Raw genomic sequence first — 15,574 nt, 5'->3', positions numbered from 1 at the left:
GGAGCAGATTTCAACATTCAGAAGACCACTGCATGTACCGAGTAGCAACGAGGAAGTAATAAAAGGTCTGAAATGTTTACGATGCCACAATATTACATGATGTCATCGTGACACTGGAATACGGACTTAAAATAAAACCCAACATGCTTTTTTTTTTTTTTTACATATTGTGCAAAAACACTGAATGGCTCTGACTAGCAAAGACAAACACAGGCTCTGGATTGTATCAGCTCCACCTTACAGATTCATGTGACTTTCCAACCATCACCTGACTTTCTCTCTCCTTTCTATGGCAGCTGCTTACAGGCAGCACAACCAGGGAAGAGTTGACCAGAAGTCAAATTTATGTACGGTGGGGGGATTGAAGAAATTGAGAATAAATAAATAGGTGCAGTAATGTTTGTCTTGATGCTACGAAACCGTTAAAACATTCCTATGCTCCATTCCTTAAAACACAGCCTCACAAAGTAGCCAGCAAACAGCCAATATACCCAGTTACTGATAAAATGTGCCTTTGACCGAACCCTCGGAGATAAAGTGAGCCAACCTTTGGGATAGGAGGGGGCAACTTTCAGTGGGCTGCCCCTCCTGAGCCTGCACAATGTACATGTCCTCATATTTACATGTGAATCAAGAGGGGAAGCAGAAGGAGAGCACTATAATCAGTGGGTCACTTTGCATATCTAAACTTCCTTTTACAGGCAACAGAGGGGCCTTCCAATGTGTCCAAGGTCCTGCAGGAGCCTTCCATGCAAAGAGTCGTCCATGCTTGCACCTTGCCACACAGCGGTTATCAGTATTTCCCAACTACACTATCTAAAGAGCAATTGTATTAAGAAAACCTCAACACAGATGATAGGCAAACTGAAATCATGACCCACATAGATTTTGTCCACCGTAACCTATCGCAAAAATTAACTGGCGTTAGCTAAAGCATCATTACATTGTCATTACAGTTTTTACTGACTATTTTTGCATCAATAAAATAGTTCCAATGAAATCGACACTGACATTTCAGTGCAGGTCAGATCGGGCTTTTGCATATTGCCATGGAGATATGTCAAACACGATGGCGTGAGGAGATATATATGTAGAATTTTTCCAGGGGACAACTACAATTGTTGCTTGACCTGCCACACCCAGAGTAAACACATCGCAGCCATATTCACATATGACCTGACACCAGCACACACCGCATAGCTTTCACCTCAAACAGGACACAAAGAGGACAAACAAAGCATGGATAGAACTACAGCTTGTAGGGTGCAAGAGTTAAAAGTCTGACTTTTCCTTTTCTTTGGGTCTTAGAGCTGAGAGTTCATGAAACATGGGCACTTTAAAGCTGGATATCATCAGGCAAAAAAAAGAAAAAAGTGCTTTTTAAAGTCTTAACTCACTATTGTGCGCAGTCGATGAGCTGGTATTCATTGGACCTCTCAAAGCATGCTTTCACTCCTTCATCGTCCCACAGCTTCTTTGCGTGATCAAAGAACTCCTGCGGAAGAAGAAGAAAAAAGGAAAAAATGACATCAAGAACCAGCAACACATAATAAAACTAGTTAATTGTACCACTCGTGCAACAACTTACAACCCGAGTTTCACTTCACGACCACAAAAGTCTACAGAAATGTATTAATTTCATAAAACCAGCACAAGAAGCAGTTAAAAAAAAATTTGGTAACTTCCTGTCATTATAAATTTGCTTTGCTGAGCAAGGACTCGCTGCGAAGTTGGAGGAAGAGGAGAAAGCAGATAGGAAGTTAATTTAAATCAGAACAGTTTCCAGAACCAGTCCTCTGCTTCTGGTTACCAGCTACCCCAAACAATAACCTAAATATGCTTCGAATAATGATGTAAATCATTTTAACTCGGCTCCAACCAGTATAAGTGTTTAACTGGTACAAAGAGACAGTTGTAACTAGAATGCACAAGAATCTGTTGTATCCACAGGAGGTTTATACAGCACAGAAAGTTGTTCCTTCAATTCATCAAACTCCTGCAGACACCTGTAGGCAGCACGGCTGACATGTTGAGAAACCTGCAGCCTCTGAATGCAGAAGTGCTGCACCAGGACGTACTGCCATCGCACATGATTATCCAACATGTACCTTCAATAAATCACCTGGAAATTTCACCAGGCTGCTTCAAAATATCCAAACACACACACACACACACACACACACACACACACACACACACACAGTCACCTCCACAAACTAGACTGCTGAAAGGACAGAGTAGCATTAAAGCGGATTCTTCCTTTAAACTGTATTCTACCAAAACAGGTGGTTCATTCTTTCATTATTGATAAACAAGACAGGGCAAATGGTATCATTTCCTACTGTATGATATAATGTAAGCATTTAGAACGCAGTACAGTAGAATTAAAACTGAATTTATGCAACTGTACATTGTAAATTACTTTGTTGGAAGTATCATTCAATTAAAAAAAAAGTGTTAAAAATCCACACCATCTGACTTTGGCTGCAGAGTTGTGGGCCCATGACACCCCTGCACCGTCAAAACAGCAACTTCATGAATCACAGTGACTGGCTCGGCCACTTCGGAGCAATGAAAACTGGAATTTTACTGGTGGAGAGTTTATTCACTGATCACCTCGCCTTCCAATCTATGTTCCACTTCTACGGGCCCTTTCGCACATTGTGATGCTTTATCCAGGTGAGTACGGAGATGCAAACACACTGTTACATTCAAAATATGACCCTAAATGAGAGTTTTGTGGAAAGCTGAAATAATCTAACAAAAATGTTTTATATCCCATTTTTTTATTTTAAAAAGAGGGAATGATCAGCTAAACCAAGCCCCCGACTTAAAGTCATTTAGTTTGTTCTGCACACACAGACTTCAGCCTGAGCCAACCACTTTGTTCAAGCGTCGCTAACATTGTCCTAGGAATAAGAAAGCATCAAGACGAACAGGAGCAGAGGAGGCGGCAGAATATCTTGCTCAACAGGTATGATTTCCAGTTAAATGGCAACAAGTCAGAGACTGTGCAAAGCCGCTCAAGAATTTGTCATATCTAATCAAACCAGTCAGATCCCAGCTTGTTAATCAACCGTTCGGGACACGCTGCACCAACATGTCAACAAACAACAGAACTACCCATTTTTTTGTTTTATGATAAACAGTTAGTCGTAAAACTACTCTAAACTGATCACCTTTTCCCCTTCATTAGTCAAATTATTTGTCAATAGTACCAAAACAAATCCTTGTGCTTCATATCTAATAAACTCAGTTTTGGATATATATATTATTTTGTAGTTTCATCGTGTTGGTTTGAAAGAACCAGCATGCCATTATTTTTTTTAAGGTCATATCACTCTTAGATAAAATGTGTATGCCCCACAGTATTTCTTCCTTTTCTAATATATGAATGCTGCACCACATTAAGAATCTAATTAACGGCCTAGGTACACTAAAAAAAGCTGATAAAGTCATTAAAAAAAAAAGTTCATTACATCCCCTAAAACATACAGATACAACCTACACTCCTGCTGTGCAAAACTCATCCATAGGCACAATGCTGAAAGTGACTATACATAGTTTTAGTGCTTCAGCTGACTTCCTGTTACTGGACAAAGAAGAGCATTATGAGGGGAACTCATCTCATCAATGACTTTAAGACATTTCCCAGGACTCTCTGTATGCCCTAAACAACGATGACTGGGCTAACATCCCACGTCGCCTCCTGTGAACACGTCTTTCAGATGGGCTCCTCCTCTACCCTGGCACCACCACATGACTCACTGCACTCAGCACTGGCTCTGCGCTCCGGCTGGGGAGAGAGGGTGAAAGTAGCCCCGAACCAGAGAGAGGGAGAAGGAGGCTGATAAATGTTCACATGCTCCGGGAGATCTCCTCTCGGCAGATCCGGTGATTAAGTTCAACATGGAGAAAATCCACTGATCCAGCCATTACGAGTCTCATAAAAACACATTAATACGTATTTGACTGCCGCGCTTCAGGCAAAAATTAGGAGTAACCTAAACACTTTCTTGCCATCGTGTCATATATTACACTAAAGTACACTACACAATCATACAATACGACCGCTGTTCGGTTACCTGCAACGAAGCGTTTACCTGCAGTGCCAAACTCGTGATTAACAAACAAATGGGACTATATTTGCTTTCTTGCCTGTATTTGCTTCCCCTTCAGTTGAACACCCACCTCGGCTAATATCAGCAAGATTCAACATCGCTGATTACACTCTGCTGCTAATAGTTGTGCAGGTCTTACAAGATTTATACACCAGCAGACATCGAGGGGCTCGAAGCCCTAAAGAAGGGCCCGACTGTGCTGGTTGAGGCCTGGTGGAGCGAGGATGAGGAGTAGAGGTTGGAAGGGGCAGGTGGGGGGGTGGGGGGGTGCAAGTATGGTCCTCAGGGCTCTTTTCCACAGAGGCGTGTGACACTGGGCCTTTGAATAAATGTAGTGTGTGCTGCAGTGCCCTACAGAGGAACTGATAACACAGAAAGAGACCAGGAGGGAATTTGCTTTAATGCAACTTCTTTTTTCTTTTCCTTCTCTCCCTTTCTGAAACTCTTTCCTTTGTCTTCTCAGTCGGTTTGCACTCCCCCCTTTCATCTAAAGCCATGAGATGCTGGTTTTCTTGTGCTCTCTGCTAGAACCGACTCTCAGCTCAGCCTGAGTTTAATCAAGTAAAGTTTGTGATGTAATGTCAATTGAATCATATAGGTCAAGCTGACACAGAACAAAATGGCCTACATCTCACTCAACTTATCTAAACAATGCTGTGGAGCAAATGGCCTGCATCTTCTGTCTCAAGAGTTGCGTTTTTGTAGACCTTTGAACTTAAATGTAAAGAAACCGCCAATAACCTCGAAAACCCCTCCATAAACAGCCAACCAGACCACCTGTTAGCTGCTCAGGAAACCACCACCGCCCATTTATTGGACTTGAATGGTTTATCACTGTTAGATAACAGTCACCCGACATGACAAGACATGACTTTCATGGGTTATTTCAGTTAAAGATTACAGACAAATTAAGCTTAAAAAGAAAAAAGGAGGAAGCGAGCGACCGTTCATCTTTCATAACATGGATCCAAATACGGATCAGCCCTCCAATGCCACCCTTTGGCCCGCTTCAGGTATCCTCAAGTGATCAATTAGAGGAAAAACAAACTTCTGGGACTCAAAATGTTCCACATGAGGAAATCCCTAACAACTTAACAACAAAGGAATGCTAAGAAAAAGGTGTTACACTGGACAAATGTAGTTGGAAACACGGGGGCCAAATTTCCTAAATGAAAGCAATAATTGCAGATGATCGTGTAAACTTGCAACGAGCAATTTCAAACGAGAGAACAAACTTTTGTGGGACTAATCCGGGCCCTCTTGTTCAGGCTGTACATAAGAAACATTAACAGGTTTCAAATCGTACTCGGATACAGTGGCAAGCTTGTGTCGGCAGTAACAGGAGGGCATTACACATGTAGCCAACATGTCTGAGAGAAACAACATGGTGCTAAACAGGGCCGAGGCTCATTTGAATTTGCTTCACTTCAGCTGACTGACACCGTTGAGTGGCTAATGTTGCTACAGCAGTGGCATTTGTTTCCATTTGCATAGATGGCAGTTTGCATCGGTGCTTTCGGTTTTCCCGGGTTTACTGTTATGCCAATAACTGTAGGAAAAAGATTCTGAAAGGGAAGCTGTACTTACAAAAGGCCATCAAAACAAGCATGTGAATGTACATATGGCACACAGGGAAAGAAATGTCCACCCATCATCTACTATCTGAAAACGTGATGGTTTGTTTGATGGCATATCCCAACAGCTGAGCTGTGTGACTAATCAAGGCAAAAAGCAGACCAAGAAGATATTTCATGCTATTTTGATTTCAGACCAATCAACTGTACAATATCTGGACACCCAAAGCTTCACTTCGCAACGTAAGACGGTAACGTAGGATAAACGAAAACAGCTTACATCGCTTGCTCTCTATCACACAGTTTTTTTTACTTTTTCCTGACATGTCACGGACTAAAACACATGTCCAAGACAGTATTTTAAACAGATCAGTTTGAGAACCAACAAGTGAAACGGCTGCAGCTCTGGACAAAAGGTGATTTTGGTACGTGACAATCCACTGCTGAAAATCTCCATCCACATACTTCCACAGCAAGACATTCAGTTAAATCTACAGAGTTTCACATTGTATGCTCCCTCTTATCCACTAACACCTTATCACAAAACATGACATCATCCGTCCAGAATTTTCCCGGCAAAATATCCTTGCACATTTCAAAACGGCGCCAACAGATGAAAGCCACAGGTTACTGATTGGCCGTGTTCCTGGGCTGATGTATTGGATATCATGCCTGGTGGCACTAAGTGACAATGTAGTGGTGACACTGACGGCACAAGTGAAGCCCGAGACCGATGACAAGCACAGACGCTCAAAACAGAGCCATGTTGTTCCCTTTGGCTTGGCCAGGCCTGGGAACTCAACGCCGGCTCTCCCCATGGCCCCGGCCCTCACACAACACATCACAGCAGCGCAAGCCGCTGCAGCTCTGCAAGGAAATTAACACCAAACTGCTTCTAATGGTTACTCTTGTGATGCAGAGTTAAATAAAGCTGTTGAGAGAGAAGCTGGGAAACAACATGCTAAGATGCAAGTTGGTGGTGCAGAAACAATAGCACTTTATGTTGTCATTGGATGGATTAAACCTGGACACGGTGTTAAAATCTAAAGAAAGAGCTCAAATATTCCATATACTCTGTTAGCTTTCCTTTATCGATCGTTTTAGCTGAATCACAGTTTGCTTAATCAAAAGGAGACATTTGCTGTCCATAACTCCCTCTGGAGAAGGTGGAACGTTTTTTGGAAAGTTATCAAACAACTTATCAATTATAAAAACGGTTGCCGGTTACCTCTGATAAGCACTAAAAACAAGCATTTCCAGTAATTCATTGATAGCTTTTGCACAAGTTACTAACTTGCTTGAGTACCTCGACAACACGAACAGAAAGGAAACGGCCGTTGGTTCTAAAACATGTATGCTACATGTGCCGATCAGCGCACCAAATAAAGACATTAACCCTGTGTTTCCTTCACAAGAAATAGTGTGTGTTTAAACTTCAGTTTGGCTCGAATAAAAGTACATAAATAAAAATGTTCAAACTTCCACGACTCCATCTATAGTTCTGTATTAGTTTGTCATTTCTGCTTTGTGGTGCTGCACAACCAGTGTCAAACAAGGAAGACTTTCAGAATTATGTAAAACATTATCTACATTTCCAACACATGACCTTGTGTTATCGAATGGCTGATCACACACTGAAAACAGTCCCATGTGCCCCCAACTTTCATTCAAATCCACATATAGTGCACGAGCCCCAGCCTCAACGGAGGATTCAAGCCTTCAACAACCAGAAGTTACCATTTCTGAACCTCATATTCCTCCAAAGCAAAAGATATAAAATGTTAGCTGTGGCTTTTAAAAACAGAAACCTATAACCAACAAACAAAACAAAGCTGTGAAATAAAGGAGAAAGGCAGCAGTGGGTCTGCTGAAACAAATGAGCTATAATCACCAAGATCTACAAATACCATCCTTTAAAAGAGCAAAGCCATAGCCTCACATGCCAAAACACACACACGTTCAAAAGATAAAAATGTGCATATTTAGCAGACAAAACACACACCAACAGGAACTTTAAAAAAAAAAAAAAAGCCTTACCTGTGAATAGTCAAAATCAGAGAGTGGTGCTATGCTTTTGATGTATTCGATTCTGAATTGGTCCTCTGGATTGGCTAGCGGGACTGGGGGTATTAAAGTGCTCATCGCAGACACTATAGTCTACAAAGCAGAATTTGCAGGAGAGAAAAAAAAAAAAAAAGCATTAAGTAGGATGAATATAGGAAAATATAAAATGATGGTAAGCCTGTATAATAATCAGTGAAATGGGATTGCTGTGGAATTCAGTGTGACATCTGAGTCACTGAGCACATTTTGGTAGGTGATGCAAATCAAACTCACCACTATGGCATCCTTCACGTTTTTCCGGATATCTTGGACTTTCTGTTTCTTTTCTCTGCAGAGGGACAGAACAGAAGAGTGAGGCGGCGGGAATGTAAACGTCTGCCGTGCCAAATTACGATAGCTCTACGTTCAAATTATGAGCAAGGCAGAGTCGGGTTAAACTGCAATGTAACACAATTTACATACATGAAGACGACTTGTGATCATTAAGGTGACTCAAGGAGGAAACCCCATCCAAGTAGCTATCTATTAAATCTTACTCTGTAGTGATAATATCTAGATGTGATTTTCCTGCTGGGCATGTAGAGGTACTGCAGCTTTTAAAGCATATTAGTCCAAATATATGGTTACATTTTATCGTGCGACTTTAAGGAAGTAATTGCCAAGCATAATTTAAGATGTACAGCTGTTTGGCTTTTTTCAGTAAAGGCCAGAACATGTATATATATATATATATATATATATATATATTTTTTAATATCAGCCTTTTATACCCCACCTTGTTCACTGCAGCGGCCACATACTCCCAGGCTGTTTGCTTTGTTTGTCAACCCACTATTCAGTCCACAGAACGATACATGTCTGGTTTCAATCTGCTCTACCTCCAAAAAGTTGAGTCCCAGTCGCCCCCCCAACCCCCAATTCAGGTCCATAGCTAAACCAGGAAGATTCAAACTAATCTTTGGATATATAGATCTCACGTGTGGAAGTTAGCAGCTGGATCCTTGCAACCTGCCTAAGCAAGTTCTTTATGCTCAGCATCTTTCATGAATTGAACATAAACACAACGCTACACGGCATCTTAAACAAAAGTTTGGAAGTCAGGCCCCATGAAAGCAGATAAAATCTACATGTAAAGGTATTTTTTTTAATATATATATATTAAACCTGCAAGATGACGCCTTATATCCTTTATGATACTGCCTCCCCTGAATAAATGCTTTGAATGTATATCAATGAAGAGGATTTTCACACAGTTATATGACTCTGATATGTTCTAGGCCTGTTTAAAACAGACCACTGTTAAGATCAATGCCATGCAAGGCCTTGCAGCAAAACAAATCATCAATAGGCCTGTGTCGATCACAGCCTTTCACTCTCTCACATGAGACAGGAAACTGAATTATTTTGCCATCTGTGTGAAACTGACATGCTCACATATGACTGTAAACTGCACACGAAAAGGAGGAGAAAAGGGAGATATTAGCTGCTTTGCATGGGATACTGGGCCCAACAGGCGCTGCAGTGCCTGGGGAAAATCCATTCACAGGCTGTACTCTGGCCTCGACAGTGTTATTCATTAGGAGGGAAGCCGTAAAAATAGGCAATAGCGTTATTTCGAGCCGTCAATGTTGCTATTTAATAAGCATATTGAATAGCAACTCACTCTGCGTTGAAGCCGTTGACGTGTAGGATCCTCATCTGCTTCACAATGGTGCTTTTTCCGGACTCTCCCGCACCTTCGAAAACACACCAGAAAAATACAACCAAAATATCACCAAATATCCACGAACGGGGACATCCTGGTTAGCGTAAACCCCCCCCACCCCCCAAAAAATGTTTAGGAAACGAAGCCAGTTAATTGTAGGCTCTGGAGCTTCGCTTCCATCAATATCCACCCCCATGACATATTATTGCAAGCGCTGTCAAATGGGGCTACGTGTTCGGTAAACGAAAGGGATTACGGTTAGCTTACATTTCAGATAGCCATCACATATAAAATCAGCCTTACCCAGTAATAGGAGCCTGTGTGTGGCTTTATACGCTTGTCTCTCCTTTTGCAGCTGTTTTTCTATCTTTTTATTAGCTTCTCGCTGTGCCTTTTCGTCGATGCGTTGATCTTCAGTCTTGCTGTTGCCCAAACAACCCATCTTCCGTCGCCCTAACCCTTCCTTGTGGAATCGTAAAAAAAAAATAGAAAAATGACACCCGGGGACGATATCGTGGCTTGAAGAATAACACCAGAATATGTCTACTGTAAAAATAAAAAGGGGGAAAAACAAAAATCTCTGCGAGGCTTTCTCCGTCGGAGGGAGGAATATGTTCCCCCGTTACAATTCCGCTTCAGCCGCAGCCAACCGTCATCCAAACCGACGAAGAGTAACGACGAAGAAATATCAAAAAATAGACATAAATAAGAAGAGAGAGAGGGGGGATTTCAATTTCTGGGAATCCAGTCAAATGTTCCTATCGCGTCTCCAGCCCCTCTCCTCTCTCAGTGTTTTTTCTTTTTTTTTCTATCTGAATTTATATCAGTATTTCTGTCTCTGTAACTCAGCACTGCCTCTCTCTGTGGCACCAGGAAGTAGCCGTAGACCGTGGAGGTGGAAAACAAACCTGCGTTAAACTGTAACATTAACAACCCGCGCTCAAATACCATCTACCGACGTGAGTGGTAAAGAGAGAGGAGCCATTCCCCGATTTAGTCCTTCGCTATCCCGGTATCAAACTAATCATCGAAAGGGGTGGAAGCCCGGACGCCTCTGTGCTGCTTTGCAAGAGAGGGCTGGGTCTCTCTACTTGTTGGCTTCTTGTCTGTGAGATGGCCCTGACACCAAACTGGCAACCCAGTTACAGTATCCGTGTGTGCACTGGGTTTTACCTGCTTTTAAGTACGGGTCTGGCAACATATTATAGTGGCGCTAAACATTGAAGTCTGTAGACCTATGTAAAACACGTTAGATAAATGTAGGCTACATGTGTAGTCCTTGTACAAAATGGTTCCTATCATATTATATATATATATATATATATATATATATATATATATATATATATATATATATATATATATATATATATATATAGTTTGATTAATAGTATTTGCAGTTTATTTATGTACAGGAAATATCCACAGGTGAAATTATACAGTAAATACTGTTCCTAAAACCAATTTGGATGTATTTTACTCGAATATTTTTCATATAATCTGACTTAATACTTCAGGTTTAACCTTCCAAACACGTGCTGGGTTTTTTTAATAACTGTAATATCAAACAACTCCACCTTATATAAAGTATTTCAAACTTTCTCCGTCAGCTAAAACACCCAATTGCACTTCCACTTTCATGCCTTCATGCTACAATAATACAAGTTCTGTTCCATGAGAACATTTCTTAGTGTGTGTTTAAGTATTTGTAGTATTGCTTTTTCGAATGTGTGAGACGGGCCTCTCCAGAGGGGCTCCAAACTTTTCTTAGTGGAGCGTCAGTGAATAGAGGTGAGGAATTACGGCATTAGCTATCAAAAGAATAATATAAATGGCTGTGATGTGTTTTAAAACGCAGACACATTAGTTCTGGGGGAATTTTACTGTGACCATTTATTCATTTAACGTTGTCTTGATGTGTAAAACAGCAATATGTGGTTTTACTGGCTCACCTGCGTAGTGTATATGGGATTAAACAACACAGCTATGATCCTATAGGCATCTCCTATAAGTTCATTGTGTCGTACTTTGAGACTCCTGCTTTATACAGTGCAGGGTAGGCTTAAATTTCCCCTAGAGCATCAATGCAGTGTTATCTGAACCAAAACTAATGGATTTTTGATTCAAATGTTACATTTGTTATGACTAATATAAACCAGCAGAGTAATTAAAGTAATCAAGTAAATATCGTCATGTAAAAAGTGAAAAAAATGTTACTAACAGCAGAAAAATGAACAGTTTCAAGTGCGAGCACAAAAGTAGAAGAGCTGAATAATTGTTCTAAGTGACTTTGCAGTTACTAACATGAAAGAAGCATTTTGAATGTTGCATTTTCGTCCGTAACAATTCTTCATTTATATGTGATAGTATATGTTTTGGAAGAAAGAACTAATGTGTATAGTAAATAGTATACAGTAATAAAAAAAAGAAAATCTTAAGAATAAAAAGTACACTTTGACATAGAAATTTAGAAAAGTACAAAAAAATTAAAACTCGAAATGAAGTAATTCAGTAAGTTCACATTATGCGAATAACATGAATGATACAAAAACATATATAACACAACTACAATCGGCAGCGAACTCCAGTATAGTACAGCAATATAAGTCTGTGTACACACGCACAGCAATTTGGGACCATTCTGAAGATTTTGCACTTCATCTGATTATCTCCATTTCATGTTACATCACAATTTAACTTTCTTACATATTCCACAAACAGGCTTTTTCAGTTTACAACATTAATTCTTCATACAGAGTAACTTCTGAACTGTACTGCACCAGTGAGTATAAGTAGCAGTATCATTCAGTTAAAATTACTCCGTCATTCAAGAAACAACCCTGAAGTATTATCTGTAAAAGTAGAGTGTGTAAATGAAACATAATATTACTGATACATTAAGATACAGACAGATTTTTACTGTTGCAGCTGGTGGTGGAGCTGATTTGAACCATATTGTGTATTGTTAGGCAGTTTAGTGTAAAGTATGTCACTATATGTAGGTGCAGAGCACAGCAATTTCCTCATTCTGCTCAATTATGAAATGCTATAAGTTGAAAAACTCCCGTCAACCAACTTAAAAACAATACTACAGTAGAAGTAAACATCTCTTACTGGAACTACTTTAAAAGAAAGTGAAATAAAAAATATAAAGTACTTTAAAACATTGAGCTCGAAGTAATTGGGTTGTGTTTAATTTTATCTTACTTTACACTATCAAATATTTAAAAAATACATACAAAATATGGAGTCATTTGAATCAACTTCCAACTACCAGAAACAACAGTATATCACTTCTTACACATTCAGGTATTACTGAGTTTTTCTGGTGCATAGCGACTACTTTTGCCTGATGAATTTCTATATTTATCCAAGTAATATTGTTTATAATATTTCTGCATTTACCTATGTAAATGAATTGAGTATCTTTCACTATTGCATAAGAAACAGTAAAAGAACAAGTGCCGTTTAATGTTTCTAAAGACCAGCAGTTTCCAGCCTGAGGGACACCTGCCCTTTAAGGATTTGGCAGATGAGTGAGTTTACTTGTTTGTTTTCAGACTCTCTTCCAATTCCTGCCATTTTATTTTGATTGATGAACAATTTCACCTCTTTATAACCTCGAAAGACAATTTACAAAAAGCAGCCCGAGAAGCATACATTGACGAAACAGGTGGACATATTTGAACTGATTTAACAGCTTCAGTCCCTAATTTTTCCTTTGTGGAGAGAACGAAACTTAGAAATCAAACAAGCAACAACCTAAACTCATGAGATCCACACAGAGCATGACTCTTCTCCAAAAGGCCTGTGACACCAAAGGAGATAAAAATGTCATTTAGATCTTTTACATCACCATAAAGACGTAATCTACCCAACCACAAAATACAAAGTCCAAAGAGCATAGCGCAAGAATATGTTGATAATACCTGAGGCAATAAGAAAAGAAATAGCCCTTATGTATTTTACGGTGTATGAAATTCCAAAATGAGCTCACAGTCTAAATGTGATGTTTGCTTGGAGCACAGTTAACACACCTGCCTGGCACACTGTGCGTCCCACCTTAGCAAATAGAAAGAGATGTTCAGGATAAATAATTGCCCTGTGCAATTGCCTGTTTACTCATAAATATTTACCCGCCGATCTTACTAAATAGATCAGCCCTCAACTGTACACCACCACAATATGAAGGACTGTCCACCTGAAAGTTTGATTTCATTCGTAAGTACTTCACTTGTAGAGAGAAACGAATCATCTTCATGTCCTACGGTGACGTGTCAAAGTTTCACATCTAAAAACAGGACCTGTGCAGCAGTAGCTGCACTCTGGTAGTGAAAGTCATCCTTTTGTAAAGGAAACAGAAAACCTGTCTCTGTTGTGTTTATGTTTAGCTTGCTGTGGCTTCCTCTCAAGCAAAAAAGTGGTGTGGTTTGTAAGAGATGAACTCTTCTCATTAGGCATCACTTTACTCTGAGACTACCACTGTGTTATTTGTAGGTGACAGTAGCAGTAATGACTCTGTCTTTATGTTCATTAAAGAGCACTTGATTAAACTTGGCAGACCTGCCTCAGCTCATGCAAGGCTAACACTACAACTCTGTTGCATTCGGGTCCTTGAAATTCACCGGAAATGTGCAGTATGCATGTACCAAAATCCCTCATAGGTCACTAAATAGCACGAGGCAACTCATGGAGGACTATTTGTACCAGATATTAAAAAAATAGGCTATTATTATCTCTATTAGGCAAATACAATGCAAATGCTAGTTTCCTGGACTGGAATTAGTGGAACATGCAAATCCACCCTAAAACACAGACTTCCGATTATACCTGTGTGACAATAAAGCCACTATCGGAGCACCTCTGTCACCAAAAGAGAGAATAATCTGGTCTCCCCGCCTTAAAAAGCAAGGTCAAAACAAGTGACTGATCCACATCACCCTCTAGTGGCCAGGCTAAGAACTGCACATATGCTGGGGATACTGTCAGCTGGCTATGAATGATACAGAGTAGGTTTTGCTGCATAAATTATTTTCCTTATAAGGAAGCACTGTCTTATATTTATATTTAGCTTGCTGTGGCGTCCTCTTATGTATTTTAATTCCCCCTTCACTTACATTGTTTTTGCTCATAACTTTACTTGATATTTGACGTTCATTCTGCTGAGTTTTCACATTCATCTGCTACAGTAGGGATGTTTCTCAACACAATATTATTATAAACAGGAATTTACTATGTATTGTATGCAAAAGAAGTAATACATATAAGCTGAGATGCTGTGTAGAATAATGATAACAAAAGGCAATCATTTTTAAATAAAATAGACCGTATCTGTTTGAAAATAATTGGAAGACAAAGATTTAACATGTTGAAGCTGAGGAATTGAATTGCTTTTATTTGAAACAAGAATATGTGCCGATTTTGATTTAACTGCCCACAAAATATTTTAAAAACATCAGAAAAGTTTGTGGCGCTTAAAACCAGAAAAAAAAACACCTGGTGGAATATCACAGCAGTGGATGAATTTATAACAGGTCATAGGGAACTACAAGGAATTTAGGGATTTTGCCATCTTCATCCAGAAGTTAAAACTTCACCATTTAAAGAAAACATATTCAAGTAAAAATCGAGAGCTGTGGCCTCATCTTGGCCTGAGTTCGTGTAAGATGGCCGTAAGTGGAGCGGAAAACTGTCCTGTGGTCTGATGAATCCAAATCCGATCCATGGAAACGGAGAGAGACCATTAATCATCATCTGAGATGATACTGAGGTGCACTGCTGCAATTTTTAACTTGAGCCAATACATTACCAAACAATATATACAGGTTTTGAGAGATGTGCTTCCATCCAGACAATACACTTCCCTGGGAAGGTGGTGTTGATTTCAGCAAGACAGTGCAAACCAAATTCTGCCCTCTCCGTATCAGCTGAGCTCTGACGTCAGGGCAAGTATGAGGAAAACACTTTGGAAGATGCAGCACTTTGTCAAACATCATCCTTTCCTAACTGTGTTGACACAGAGTAAAAAAAGTAAAAAATTAAAGGGGAACTGCGGTATTTTCAACATTAAGCCTCTTTTCTGAGTCGTCTGCAATATTTAAGAACCCCCC

The 15,574-nt window shown here is 39.9% G+C and overlaps 1 protein-coding gene across 2 annotated transcripts in view; it reads right to left on the bottom strand.

Moving 5' to 3' along the window:
- The window catches only part of gnal2 (guanine nucleotide binding protein (G protein), alpha activating activity polypeptide, olfactory type 2), a 49,965-nt gene that overhangs the window by 27,405 nt on the left and 6,986 nt on the right, over positions 1 to 15,574 (bottom strand). Inside the window, exons 1-5 of one of the 2 annotated variants that reach the window (XM_075482943.1) lie at positions 9,768 to 10,561; positions 9,423 to 9,495; positions 8,033 to 8,087; positions 7,733 to 7,852; positions 1,398 to 1,495 (exon numbers count right to left, since the gene is read on the bottom strand). In XM_075482943.1, the coding sequence (XP_075339058.1) occupies positions 1,398 to 1,495; positions 7,733 to 7,852; positions 8,033 to 8,087; positions 9,423 to 9,495; positions 9,768 to 9,906 (485 nt within the window). In that variant the 5' untranslated portion in view covers positions 9,907 to 10,561. Of the gene's footprint in view, positions 1 to 1,397; positions 1,496 to 7,732; positions 7,853 to 8,032; positions 8,088 to 9,422; positions 9,496 to 9,767; positions 10,562 to 15,574 lie in introns of those variants that run through there. The other variant, XM_075482942.1, reaches the window with a different exon arrangement.

The sequence above is a fragment of the Odontesthes bonariensis genome, chromosome 14 (assembly GCF_027942865.1).
Source record: "Odontesthes bonariensis isolate fOdoBon6 chromosome 14, fOdoBon6.hap1, whole genome shotgun sequence".
NCBI lineage: Eukaryota > Metazoa > Chordata > Actinopteri > Atheriniformes > Atherinopsidae > Odontesthes > Odontesthes bonariensis.
The sequence above is the reverse complement of the archived record's forward strand: the minus strand, read 5'-3'. Positions and strand labels throughout refer to the sequence as shown.